The following is a 13,734-nucleotide window of genomic DNA, read 5'->3' on the forward strand; positions in this document are numbered from 1 at the left end:
TAACGGGTATCTCAAGTGAAAGGGAGGACGGTACATATGCAAAGATAACATTATAGTATATATCAGAACATACCAGCTAGTAAACGGCCTTGGACCAAATACTCTCAGACTAAGGGTGGACATGAGCTAAATATTAGATGATTTTTTAGGGGCACTTAGAAATAGTACCCTACGCAGGTACGCCTCCCGGTGCGCAGGGAGCTGTCACTCTGAACTGTTGTGTCACCCACCAGACGCGCGACCAAGTCTACGCGAGAAACGCGTCGCGTACGCGTGCGCAAGCTTAAGTAAGCGCCCGATCGGGAAAATTATCCAAGTTTGTACACAGGAAGTTTTTATAAAGCAGATCCATCTTTTTGTAGACCATATTACCGTGGTCTTTTCTATTTGACAAGTTAGTCAGCCCCAGTAGGTTCTCAGCCACATCGCAGAGCTTCCACCTGTGACCTAGCTCTCACTTCCATGAAACCATCCGGCTACTTCAGAAACACTCAGTTTTCTCAATTCAAGTCGAAGCACAACTCACCGCAGCCCCCAACCATCAACACCGGGTCTCCCACCAAAAACCCCAAACTCAAGAGTCTCCTTCCGCCTTCTGTCGCTGAAACGCCCGCCATGACGAGCGAACCCGAAAAGACGCCTGTGCGCGCGACGCGGCTCAAGTCCAAGCTGGGCTCCGTCGGAAAGAAGGAAGAGCCGAAAAAAAAGTCCGGGCGCGTTGCGAAGAAGCGCAAGATGCGCAAAGCGTCTGTACTGGAAATCCAAGAAGGTAGTCAGGACGCTCCAATTGTGGTGGAAACCGAAGCAGCGAGCGGAACCAAAACCATCTCACCTGTGACGCCCGCGCGCGCCCGCCGTACACCCAAGTACGCGCCCAGCCCCATGTTCCAAGAGCGCTTACGCGAATACCTCGCACTCAAAACCCAAATACCAGACTTGGCCCCGGCGATGGAAAAGTACGGGCCGAGTTCAGAGAGTCTGAGTCCGGAGCAGAGCCTCGACAAGGGTACTACGCGCGCGACTCCAGCGTACACAGAGCTGTCGCCGCTTCGCTCAACTTTGCCTCCCGTCCACCAACAACCCTTCAGACCCAAGTCCAAGAAAAGAAAGAGGACTAAGAACTCTGTCACGCCCCCCTCCGACAGCGACCTTCTGAGACCCACCACGCCTCTCGAAGACCCCGAAATCCACGAGTTGAACTCATCACCCATCAGACCCAAGGTATCCACGGTTGTGCCGAACGACGAGGCTGGTATGGATTTGTTCAACGTGATCGGTTCTGATGTACCGGAAGAAATGGAAAGTACAGAGAATAAAGTACTTCCAGTGGAAGATGGAGCACCTTTAGTGGAGGGTGAAGTACCACTTGTGTGCGAAGCTGACCATGTATCACCCTCCGCACATGCGCCATCTTTGTGCGAAACCAGCCCACATGTATCGCCCTCCGTGTGCCAAGCTGATGCAACGCCATCGCACATTTTGGAGCCAAAACCATCTCGTGTTTCCCTCTCCATGTGTGCACACAACACTGATGCACTCATGCTCCCTCCACCACACACATATCCTTCGGAACTTGTATGCCATTCCGATCCCGTCACCGACAGAGACCCCTTGGATCCCTCTCGCTCGGACCTCTCTCGTTCGTCCCCCCTCAAACGCGTCACCTTCAGTGATAACATCCACTTTCAAGCCTATTCCGAGGACTGTGTTTCCCCCTCTGGAACCCCTACTTCCGACGCTTCCCGCTCCAAGTCCATCCTTCGCTTTTCCTCACCATTTGTTTCACCGGCAAACTCACCACGCAAAAAGGGGTATCCCACCACAGACGACTTCTGGGATCGGGGGATTTTCGTCCTGTTGCCCGCAAAACCTGCCACAGATCGTCAGCGGCTTCAACAATTGACTGTCATCGTCGATGAATGTATTGAAGGTTTGTCCAACCCGGCTTTAAACCGCAAGTTTGAAGTCTACGGCACTCTTCACTACTGTCTCACCACAGCAGAGGCGATGTTTCCGGCGGAAAGCACCGCCAATCCGCGCGTGAAGCACGACGGGCAATTCAAGGTCTTGTTCGGATTGTTCAACAAAGAGGGCTCCTCCCACAGTTCTCCGGTACGGATTACACGCCAACGCAGCGCCAGCACCCTGGGCCCCGCCAAGGGCAGTGACCACGCCGCAAAACTCTTCCGCTTCATCCAAAGGGACGTGGAAACGGGCGAAGAGGGAGATATTCTGGACCCGTTTGTGACGCGCACATCCGTCCAGGCGGTTAAGATTATCGAGCTTCTTATTAGTTATCCCGAGTTCCAGACTCTTCTCGGTGCGCGTGGCGTGACGTGGTTTTACGCACGCGCATGTGCAGTGATTGCGTGTGCGACGGTCCCTAAGAGTCTCATGTCGTGCTACATTTCGGCACTCAAGTGCTGCATGGCCATGCCCGCGGGGCTGCTCGTTCACCAGACATTGGCGTTTGATCTCCAGGAGCAGACGCTTCACGCAGTCATGAACATGAAGTTTTATCCGTCGAACTCCCTTCTTTGGGAGAAATTGACGCTTTTACGGCGTATTGTTGTGCGCTTCGGCCCGATGATGAGCAAGAATGCCGTTGTGTGGGTCGGCTATGTGTTGCTCAATGTGGTGGCGATTGTGGGCGATCTGGAGGAGGGTTCGGTGAGTGGGAAGATTATGAACGGCGCGATTCTTCTCTTGATGGAGGTGGCCAAGGTGTTCCTGGATGACAAGACGGTGCAACTTGTGGTTTGGCGGGTGTTGAATGGAGAGGTTCCGGAGGTGAAGTGCTTTTTTTCCGCGGGAATGCTCACGATACCTCTGCGGGTGCTCGTGGAGACTCCAACCGAGCTTACAGCGGCAGAACCTACCGCCAGGGAGCCTGGTCCGAGGATTGTGGGGACCCCCGGTTCCGTGTTGGACCATGTTCACGACGCACTCCTTCTTGCGCTTAAGCACAACTACCACAAGCCCACCATGGACGTCTGGCTCTCCCTCACTCTCCTTATGGGTCCCCATCTCCTCCGTTTTGGCAGTGCAGACACTGCGCGCCTTGCCAAGTGGCTCAATATCCACAAAACCTGCTTTAATCTGAACAGCAACGAGGGCAAGCTTCTCGCGCTCAAAGCCTGGAAGTCGTTCGTCTACGTCGTGTGCACCAACTTCGAACCCCATCCCACGACCAAGAAGCAACTCATTCACCATAGCGCGTGTGTCAAGCTCCTCCTTCATCCATTCACGGGCATGTCCATCAACTACCGTAAACACAACGACAAGCACACGGAGGCGATGGTGGACGAGCTCCACGGCTTGTTCTGTGCGATTCTCTATACGCTATTCAACCCGTGCGCGAAGTCGTTCAAAGGCATGGGCGACCAGTTGGAGCGCTTCTGGGAGCCAGTTGTGGTCAAGGTACTCGCAACGTTCTACTTCAACGCGCACAATTCATCCGCGTACCAGCACCGCCTCGGGTTCCAGCTCGTGAACCGCTTGATGCGTGCGGCGCCCGCGCCCTCGTTCAATCCGTTTCGGTGCTTGGCAGCGGAGCCGGTCGCGTGCGACGAGCTCGCGGGCCCTCATCTGCGCTGGGCCCTTGCGCACTCGCAGGATTTGCGGGACTTGCTCGCGACGGTGGTCGCCAACAGTGCGTTGGGGTGCGAGGAGGCGATGGGGTTGTTTGCCAGCTACCTCGCGTGCGCGCGCCCTTGGGTGAAGAAGGAGTGCGCACGCGGGGATGTTGCGGCCGCGCGTACAGACATTGACTTTGTGCGCGACACCGACGTGCTCGCGTACGTCAAGTCACTCCCCGCCATCCTTCGCTCGATCCTCGCCACCAACACCTTTGCGCTCGCCCAGCTCTACAGGTTCATCGCGCTCTTGAGCGACGCGGTTGGGTTCTCCCAGCTCTTTGGCAACGAGGAGAACTGCATCGACGTAATTCTTCGTGCGGTTGGTCCCGACGACCCTCAATTTGTCAAGCTCGTCCAGTACATCGGCAACATGTTGGGCACCAAGAACTTGATCTTCGTAGGCGACATCCTGCGGAAGTATCCGCTGGGGTCACTTCGTGCGTATTGTCTTGCGACGTTTGCAGACAAGAGCCACAAGAAGTTGACAGCGCTTGAGTACGTTGCGTTCGGCAAGTTTCTTGCGGACGATTACACTGTCGCATCGCCAATCTTGGAGTCGCTCGTGGCGAATCTCTTTGCCTTGCCGGAAGCTGAGACCATCCAGAGCTTGAAGCTCTTGTCCGTCGCAACTTGGGGCCCTCAGGCGCTGGCCAAGATGTTGCGTGTGTGTCGTGGCGTGGCGTCGCGGCTCGCGCGCGAGTTTGAGGTGGAATTGCTCCGCGTGAAGTGCGAGACCCCGGAGGTGTTCTTCCACCAGCTATGGCCGCTTTTGACGCCGGAGGCGTTTGACGATCTGTTCCTTCTCTTGCGCGGGGTGATTGTGGAGGCAGTCGCACATGCACCAGCGTTCGCAAACCTTTGGAGGGGATATCTCCTTTCGTTGCATGCGCGGGGCACGCTTTCAGTGTACGACCAGCACGTTACGACGATGCGTGAGCACGGTTTGGGAATGGAAATGTGGGAGATCGAAGGGAAATGCGAGGAGACTGAAACGACCGCAAAGGAGATTTTCGTTGAAAATGGGGACACGTTTGGTCTGTTGAATGCGCTTAGCAAGGTCTCTAGCCCGTCGCAGGCCAACTCTACTCTATCAGATGAAACCATTCCGTCTATCTCTGTTCTGTCGGAGAATATGTCTGTCACGCATACCACACTCTCTGCGCCATTGGACGAAGCTCAGTCTATAACTGAAGGTGTTGCGGTGAACGAAGTGTTCGTCAATGATACTTTAAATAAAGATGAATCCTCGAACAAAGATATATCCGTGGATGTGTCCGCGGAGAATGTCTTTAGGGGCAAAACAGTACCCGAAAAGGCTGCTGGAGTCTCAATGGAGAGTGATATGCCCAATCATGGAACCCTGGATGGCCCTCTCAACCAGCAACCAGACGCAAGCCTTGGCATGGGGCTCGGGAAACAGACAGAACTTGAGGAATTTGAAACTATTGCCGAGCCAATGATGAATCCTCTTATTTCTGGAGTTCAGGCCGAGTCCAAAGACCTGACCCTGGGAGGAAATGAACCCGGAGCTAATGACATTCGAGAAGGCAGTGCTGATGCCTTTTACGATTATAGCAAACCTTCCACCTTCCACGACAAGCTTAATGAGAGAGGCACCCCCGAAATCCCCGACGTTTCTGTCTCTCCTCAAAAGCGCAAGGCTGATACGGCATTTGGTCAGGAAACCACTGGGTGTAGAAAGCTATCCCAAGTGCATGGGCCCGAATCTGTCGTTTCCTTTGAGGCAATCACTCCTGTGATGGTGGTCGACGAGACCGGAAAGGCTGTTATCACCACGGAACAGGTGTCTGATACCAAGCCAGAGGCTCTCGAGAACGAGGTCTCCTCCGTCTCTGTAGATCGTGTCATGGGCCTTGTGGAAGTCTTGGAGGCGATTCCGTTGGATCGATTTGGCCAGTTAGAGGATGCCGGGAAGAGGAAAGTGAGGTTGAGGCTTTATCAGATTTTGCAAGCCATGGAAGAGACCCGTTGAGGGAGCTTAGTCGTATATAAGTTTAATGATGTTATGAATTGATTTGGCGGTAGGAATACATGATCGGAGTACAGTCTGAAGTCTGCAATGAGTATTGACTATATGATTTATAGAGTCAGTTAAAAAAAAAAAAACCTTGCCAGCATTATAGTTAGCATACCTGGCCGTTCTCACTTGGATATTGTTATCGGTCAACACTTACTTCAGCTCCTTTAGCAGCGAGTCTTTTATTCACCACGGAATACCTACTACACCCAACTTATAACCGCTTTTATCTATAATACACTAAAACAAATTTTCGTCGGAACCAGCCTCCTCCTCAGCATAGCCCTCGCCCTCCAACTCCTCGTCGCTATCCTCAATCAAGTCGTTCGAAATGACCTTGCGCTTCTTGGAATCCGGCTTCAACGCTGACTCCTTTCTCTTCCTCGGCTTCTTAGCACCGTCGTCTGATTCCTCCTCGTTATCACTGTCGTTAATGAACTTCTTCTTTCGCTTACCACCCTTCTTCTTCTTCGGCTCGGCCTCAAAGTCCTTGTTATCATCATCAGAAACGTTTCCATCAACGTACGACGCCATTTCATTGACCCACTCGGACGCCTGCTCCTGCAACTTGGCGCGCTCGGCGGCCATCTGCTCCTGGGCCTTGGTTTCCCGAGCCAACTGCTCGTCCCGCTCTTTCTGCAACTTGGCCTGCTCTGTCTCCTTCTGCTTCAACGCCTCCGCAAGCTTCTGCTCGGCAGACGAAACGAACGCCTGCTGTTCCTGAATCGCGTCGGCCAACTGCTTACGGGTAGTGTTCTCACCCATATTGGCTCTCGCCTGCAAGTCATCCGCTGGGTATGGTGGATGCGTGCCCTTGGCCAACGCGGCCATGCTCTGGATCGCGTCCTCCAACCCTACAGCCGCGTCCTCCAAGTCCTTGAGGGTGCGCTGGTGGGTAGTCATCTTCAACACAAAGCCCGCAATCTGGAATTGGACGTATGCGATGTTGAACTTCAACGCTGGGAGGTCATTGAGCTGGTACGCCTTTTCGGCATATTTCACCGACTCGGATAAACAGCTCAAGCTCTTCTCGGCGAGCCCACGCAACAACCAGGCCTTGCCGAGAAACGAGAGGATACGCGCGTCGTCTCCAGTGGTGAAGCGCGCGAGACCAAGCTCATAGCACTCGATCGCCTTTGCAAACTGGTGCAACTGGAGGTATGTGTGGCCCATGTTCACAAAGATGGACAAGTCGTTTAGCGAGTCCCTGACCTTACGGAAAATCTCCAAGCCCATGGCCGAGTGCTGGAAGTCAATCAACAAGATGGCGATCCCCTGGGCGGCAAACACGTTGAGCTTATCCACCTTGATCACCTTCTGGAAGAGCTGCGCCGCGCGGACAAAGTACTGGTTCTTCTTCTCCACGTCCTTCTTTGCGGAAGAGCGGATGTCCTTTGCGATCGTGTAGTACAAGTTTGCCAAGCACATCAACGCGTATGTGTCGTGCGAGTCAACGTTGGTGACCGTCAGCTTGTGGTGCGAACTCTCCAACTCCGGCGCCAACTGCAACGCCTTTGCGTGGTTGTGGAGGAACCAGCCGTACATTGAGCGCAGCGCGGTGCTATCCGGGTTTTCATCCACCAAAGACTTCAATTCGGCGTGCAACAAGTGGAGCTTGTCTGTATCCCCGGAGGCTTCGATCGTGGAAAGGAACAACACCCGCAACTTTGCATCGGTGTAGGACGGACAGCGCACGAGAATATCGTCGTAGAGCGCGCGATCCTCACTCACGCGTGCGTAGTTGTAGTCCAACGTGATTGCGGTGGCATCGCCGTCGTTTTGCTGTTTCGCAAGCTCAAAGAATTGCTTCGCATTCTGGAAATTCCCCTTGCCAAACTCAAACACCCCGCAGTTGTTCATCATCGAGAGTGGGATCTCACGTTTTTGCTTCTTCAACATTACGACTGCCTTCTGGAGGTACGCGGACGCCTTGGTCACGTCCGTCTGTTCATGGAGTTGTGAGAGGAGCAAGTACACATTGAGGATGACGGGCTCCTTGCCCGCTGCGCGCACGTACTTTTCTAAGTGCGCGATGGCCTTGATGCGTGGCTCCACCGCGCGTGCATCTGCGAGCGCCTTCGCGGCGTACAACACACCCAACGCGTATATGAGCTCAACGGTTTCGGCGCGCTCGCGGCCGGGCGCGGCACCCTTCAATGCGGACTCCAAAGTCATCACGGCCTCATCTGGGCTGCCACGCGCGAGCTGCGCCTGCGCCAACCCGAGCTTGCTGCTTGCAAGCTGGTCGTTGAGGCGGATAGAGTCGTGGAAGTGTTTCTGCGCCAACGTGTAGTCCTGCTGCGCGAACGACACGCGCGCGGTGAGAAAGTGCGCGACTGCGAGGTGCGATTTGGCATGCGCCTGCTCGCGCGAGCCCGGCGGTGCCGCGGTGGCAAGCTGCTGGATGACCGCACCTGCGAGGCGCGCCGTCTCCTCGTGCTCGCCACGTGCGTAGTGGTGGGCGGCCAACATCAAGCGCACCGTCGCATTCTCCGGGTCCAGCGCTTGCTGGTCCTTGACGGCCGTGAGGGCCGTGCGGTAGCTCGTGACGAACTCTGCGTCACTGAGGGAGCGCGTGAAGAGCGCGTCGAACTGCGCTAACGTGAGCAACAAGCGTGCCTCGGCCGATGGAGCGACCGCAAGCGAACGCTCCCACGCACGCTGCGCCATCTGGGTGTCGCCGAGAAACCAGAAGCAGAGGCCGATGCCGATGCGGCTGTCGGGCGTCAAGAGCGGGTTCAAGATGAGCACTTGCTGGTAGAGCTTCAAAGCGGCGCCGTATTGCTGGCGGTGGAGCAAGATGTGCGCGCGGCCGGTGAGGGCTACGGTGTTGCTGGGCTGGAGTACGAGCACCTGGGCAAAGAGATCAAGCGCCTGGTCGTAGTGCGCGGTGGTCAACAGTACGATGGCCTGCGTGAGCACAAATAGCGGCAGGCTTGCGTGTTGCTGCAATTCGGCCGTTGCGCTGCGAAGAAGCGCCGTACTCCCAGGCCCGCCCGCCTCGCTCTGGCGAAGGTACAACCAAGCCAAAAACACGTGGAACGCCAACGCCGCGTCCGCCAGCGCAAACTGCGGCGATGCCACCGCGTTGGTCAACACCTCCTCGGCATCATTGTACTGGGTTTTGGTTACAAACGCCTGGGCAAAGTTCAACCAGTACTGTTGCGGTGCCTGTTCGTTCTGGAGCAAGTTGACAATGTCAGAGCCCTCCGGCAAGTCGTTGGTGATGTCCACGCTCACCACCTGGCCGGGCTCCGACAAGATGGGAATGTCGATGGACGTGGGCAACACGAATGTGTTGTTGCTGTCTTTGACGTAAAAGGCCCGCGCGTCTGTCATTTTGGGTGGGTCAAATGTTGATGAAGAGCAAAACGAGACGGCTGCCGTTTTGTTTATAAGATGGCGCCGATTTTTCGATATAACTGGGCAGTGCACGACCTATACGAAGCAGGGGGTCTAGCCAGGGGAATGAATTGAATAAATTGTATGAATTATATGAATTGTATGTGTTTGTATTATGATGTGTATATAGAAATGGGTTTGAGTATTCTGTGCGACGGAGATTGACAATTGAGGTTTATAATGGGGATTGACAGTTGAGATTTGGAGCTGATATATCCCAATTAGACAATATCCTACAAATGTGTATACTACACACTGGTACGCTTCAGGATTCTCCAGGCAGGCTAAAACGGTAATTATTTATTTTTAAAAAGGCTTAAATCATACCTTTTAATAACGTTGTTTCTCATTAACGTGGCCTGTCTTGCATATTCAGTGATTATCGTGGTCTTCCAGTCCTCGCATCCACAATTACATTGCGATCCTGGCTATTTCAGGAATATTTTTGCATAAAAAAAATCAGTCCGCCTCTTCAAATATATCAATATTTATTTATATAATCTCTATTTTGAGGATTGAGCTTTGTTCCGCTTCGTCGTGTTTGTCACATCCTATATTTCAAACATCACACTATTGCTGAGCCGCACGGCTATCCCTACGCATATACCAGATCTAAACCTCGTTTCGATCTGTTGGTTACTCTGGATCCTAAAAGCTAATTAATCACGGTTAATCTCCTCCAGTATTGCTTTAATGTCTTTGGTATTATACAATCCGTCGCTTGACGTGGTGATGTATGCATTTCCCTGCCACTTATCCCGCAGCCTACTAACACCTCTAGCCATGACCCCACGAAACACGCCGCTGTGGTGTACAACAAAGAAACCAATAAGCTTGAGCTTCTCCAAATCGAAGGGTCGGAAGAATCTGATGGTATCATTCAGCTTGAAGGGACTCAGTACGATATCTTGTATAAACCCCACGAGAGACGGGGCTCAGAAACCCCTATACCCCCGCTTTTCAGCTGCCCCAGCTGTGGATACAGCTTCCAGTTTGCCAATGGAAAGGCACGGAGCGCTTCGTTTTTCCTGGAGGCAGAGCCTGAAAATGGGCTCATTCCGGGTCCAGTCTACATCAACCACAACTACTTCCAGTACCTCCGAGACTCCACAGCCGGGGAGAGCCCTCGATCTTCCCTCCCTGATTCTATTTTTACGGCAGATTACTTTGCCAACTTCTTCACCCCAATCTGCAAGCTAGGCACGGGCGCTAATGGCGTGGTACTCAAGGTGTCGCATCAGTTGTTCAACTACAAGCTTGGAACGTATGCACTCAAGAAGATTCCCTTGACCGACGATATGGAGTACTTGTACCGGTGCTTGAACGAAGTTTCGCTAGTATACGAGCTCCACAGCGTAAACCTCGTGAAGTACTTTCATGTCTGGTTGGAAATCGTCCAGGAGGATGGCAGGCTCGGCGTTCCCGAGGGCACGGCTCTTCCTATGTGTTTCATTCTCATGGAGTACTGCGAGGGCGGTGACTTGGAGGTGCTCTTGGACGAGTTTCAAAGTGATAAGATCAACCTCCAGCAGGAGCGGATGAAACGTCGCGAGGCCCGCGGAAAACAGACGGTAAAGAAGGGGTCGGACTCCAGGTTGTTGAATACCGTCGAGATTGTCAAGTTCTTCAGGGATATCGTCAACGGGGTGCACGATTTGCACTCTCACCGCGTGTTACACCGCGATCTCAAGCCATCCAACTGTTTGTTAAGCCTGAAGTACGACCGAAGCGACTTTGGGAAACTCACAGGGACAAATGTTGGGGTTGAGAGGGACCAGGTTCCGGTGGTGATGGCGCTGCTACCGACCATTCTTGTGTCTGATTTTGGCGAAACCCAATTCGAGGGTCAAGCTCGAACGGCCACTGGTAACACCGGTACAGTGGAGTTCACTGCGCCTGAATTGTTCCCCATTGATGCAGACCATATCCAGCAATTCCGCAAAGAAAGTGATACCTACAGCTTGGGCGTCATTTTGGTGTCTCTCTGTTTTGGTGAGCTACCATTTGCTCGTAAAGATGAGGCAGTGACATTTGAGGATGTCGTGGGGGCCTATCTACAGGTTGATGGCAGTGGTTCTCCCCCATGGCTAGGCCGGTTGATGCTGAAAAGACTGGCAAATCCCCGCAACGATCCGTTGCCATCTGCGCTTATAGACCTCATGGTGCGGATGGTTTCAATGGACTATCACGACCGACCGCTAACCGAGGAGATTTTACATCTTTTGGACCACCAAGTGATCCCTTTCCTCGGAAACCCCGCGGCTTTCGCTGTGCACACGGATGTTTTATCGCGTACGATATCATCCGGGAGCCAACACACGTTGCTTCTTGCTCGAACCGATTCGGCGGAGAGTTCTCGAGTGGGACTGGACTCTGACGATTTCACGTACTACTCTGACCATCCGGAGAGTACATTCGAAGACGAGGATTCTGATAGTGTGGATGAACCGCGAGGGAAGAGCGCCACTGTTGCGGACGGATACAAGGTGTGGATTACCAGTGGGGTATTAATGTGGGGCCAGGCCATTTTAGTTAGCTACTTTTTGGGACACAGCCACCCAGAGAGAAGTGCTAAAAATGCTATTTCCATCGTCCAGCCGGGTATATACGTGTTAATTGGTCTCAACCGAGGCAGCCTCAATGTTTTTGGATGTGGAATCGCTCTTTTGGTGCTCATGGCATATACTGCTAGCGTTTATGGCTAAACCCCAACCACCTATTGGGTCACTATTCCCAAACTAAGTTTTGACTTACAATAGAGATATATATTCCCAACTTAAATATCTGGATCGTTTCCTTTTTGACCCAGTGCTCTCTAAAATGAACACCAACGAGTTGAAGCGTGGAGTAGACGCAGGTAGGTGACCATGTGGCTGGAATGGATCTAATCCCATCTAGTAATTTAATAGGTATGGCTAAAAGCATAGAATAGATTACTGGTCTGATAAAATAGTGTCTGAACGGTATCCCCGTGACGAGTATGGGAAAGCATAGCATGATTATATAGGTGTAGAGTGGATTGTGTAGTGGTTACATGGTGGGGATTGATATCTTATATAATGAGGTCAACCTCTCCTTCCTTTTTCCTATATAAGTTATATAGTTAACCAATGTACTGCTATAGGTAGATATTCTACCCTCGAGGTAGAGATATGCCACAAAGTGCATGTTTTAGTCTTCAGGTGTGCAGAGGTTGTGTAGTGGTTATCACTATCGGTTGTGATCCATTGAATCCGGATACGACCATTTTCTCTTCTCTTTCTTTTCTCTCTTTTCTCTCTTTTCTTTTTCTCTCTTTTCTTTTTCTCTCTTTTCTCTTTTCTCTTTTCTCTTTTCTCTTTTCTCTTTTTTTTTTTTTGATTGGCCTTATGGCTATATATTTACCTCATTATAGATGTTTCCTACTGGTTTAGTTAGACCACATGAACTGTAACAGAAGGTCGTGCACCTTACAGACTTCCACCAAGCCCTAACATTCAATTTGATGCGCACGGAATCGACGTCTGACAAAATTTTCGCTCGCCCACCAAACCCTGCGGGTATAAAAGACTAACCACCCGCTATAAACTCTTTTATCTCTAAAGCAAGACTCTAATATGTTTATGTGATTAAGATATCCACTCAAAGAGTAAGTTTTCAATCACATTCCCCAATCTGAATTGCCCTTTGAGCCCTCGAGAATATGTTTTCTAAGTGATGATGAAAATTTTTATTGCATAGTTCAACTGAAAATTCATGACAGAAAAAAATTACCATCGAAATTAGTCTTTCACCCCTATCTGATACCAAACATATTCCGAGTCAGAGCAATACCCTTGAAGGACATTGTCCGTGTTAAGCAATTACTAACATTAATAGGCTGTGAATCTTTATAACAAATATATGTGATATATCAGTTCAACTGTAGATTTAGTTTACCTTGCTAGGAGCTGTATCCCTGCTCGAACGCTATCAACAAAGTGCACCCCCGCAAACTCAGGTTCCTGCTTGAGCTTAAGGTCTAAGCCTGACATGCCGGCACAGCCTAACAAGATACACGTAGCCTCCGTTGCAGTGAGCAAGTCTCGGACCTTTGCCTTGATTTGGCCGTAGACGTGCGGATCTGACAAGCTGAGCACGTTGATACCGAGTGCCTTAGTAGGAAGAATCACATTCCGATGCCCCACAAGCTGCGGATCGACCTGGAACACTGAGTCAAGGGAATCATCTAGAATACGTTCCCACTCGTTGTTGGACGTAAGAATCACCATTTTCTGCGCCTTTTCGAGCATCCCCACCCCTGCGATTAAGCTGGCCTGGAATATCCCCAACACCGGCTTGTCGGTTCTCCGCTGTAGTTCGTAAATGAGAGGGTGGTCCGAGTAGCAGCCTACCAAGAACCCGTCGTAAGCATCCAAGAGGGGGAGGAGAACTGGAAGACAGACCTCAGTTGAGAGCCGCGACGTTTCCAAGCCATCAATCTCTTTTGGTGCGGGCTCGGGGGCGGTGAAAAAGGCGAGCTCAAGGTGGCACTCCTTCGCCATCGGCAACAAGAGAACCTGCAAGTTCTCTGTCATGGAAACCGAGGAATTGGGATTAATCACACAAACAGACCGCATTGCTCTAGACTTAGTTTTGACCTATGTTTACAAAGGTGTACTGTACATTATATACTAT

The 13,734-nt window shown here is 52.0% G+C and overlaps 4 protein-coding genes across 4 annotated transcripts; 2 read left to right on the top strand and 2 right to left on the bottom strand.

The window, feature by feature from the left end:
• The first annotated feature begins 280 nt into the window (after positions 1–280).
• On the top strand, positions 281–5,700 carry BABINDRAFT_163080 (DNA-binding protein). Its single transcript, XM_019129703.1, has one exon. It carries the CDS (start codon positions 463–465, stop codon positions 5,629–5,631), a length of 5,169 nt encoding a protein of 1,722 aa, XP_018983376.1. The 5' UTR covers positions 281–462; the 3' UTR covers positions 5,632–5,700.
• A 93-nt stretch (positions 5,701–5,793) lies between these two features.
• On the bottom strand, positions 5,794–9,025 carry BABINDRAFT_163081 (uncharacterized protein). Its single transcript, XM_019129704.1, has one exon. It carries the CDS (start codon positions 9,013–9,015, stop codon positions 5,917–5,919), a length of 3,099 nt encoding a protein of 1,032 aa, XP_018983377.1. The 5' UTR covers positions 9,016–9,025; the 3' UTR covers positions 5,794–5,916.
• A 701-nt stretch (positions 9,026–9,726) lies between these two features.
• Positions 9,727–12,024, top strand: BABINDRAFT_15025 (protein kinase). Its single transcript, XM_019127225.1, has 2 exons — positions 9,727–9,812; positions 9,860–12,024. Exons 1-2 carry the CDS (start codon positions 9,772–9,774, stop codon positions 11,781–11,783), a joined length of 1,965 nt encoding a protein of 654 aa, XP_018983378.1. The 5' UTR covers positions 9,727–9,771; the 3' UTR covers positions 11,784–12,024.
• A 638-nt stretch (positions 12,025–12,662) lies between these two features.
• Positions 12,663–13,704, bottom strand: DCG1 (Dcg1p). Its single transcript, XM_019132929.1, has one exon. The coding sequence runs from the start codon at positions 13,674–13,676 to the stop codon at positions 12,993–12,995; it is 684 nt and encodes a 227-aa protein (XP_018983379.1). The 5' UTR covers positions 13,677–13,704; the 3' UTR covers positions 12,663–12,992.
• Between the last annotated feature and the right edge of the window lie 30 nt (positions 13,705–13,734).

This window comes from Babjeviella inositovora (genome assembly GCF_001661335.1).
Source record: "Babjeviella inositovora NRRL Y-12698 unplaced genomic scaffold BABINscaffold_12, whole genome shotgun sequence".
Classification (NCBI taxonomy): domain Eukaryota; kingdom Fungi; phylum Ascomycota; class Pichiomycetes; order Serinales; genus Babjeviella; species Babjeviella inositovora.

Coding starts and splice junctions, on each gene's coding strand:
- BABINDRAFT_163080 (XM_019129703.1), top strand. CDS start 463: ATGAAACCATCCGGCTACTTCAGAAACACTCAGTTTTCTCAATTCAAG.
- BABINDRAFT_163081 (XM_019129704.1), bottom strand. CDS start 9,015: ATGACAGACGCGCGGGCCTTTTACGTCAAAGACAGCAACAACACATTC.
- BABINDRAFT_15025 (XM_019127225.1), top strand. CDS start 9,772: ATGTCTTTGGTATTATACAATCCGTCGCTTGACGTGGTGAT. Junction 9,813..9,859: donor CCGTCGCTTGACGTGGTGAT/GTATGCATTTCC, acceptor TAACACCTCTAG/CCATGACCCCACGAAACACG.
- DCG1 (XM_019132929.1), bottom strand. CDS start 13,676: ATGCGGTCTGTTTGTGTGATTAATCCCAATTCCTCGGTTTCCATGACA.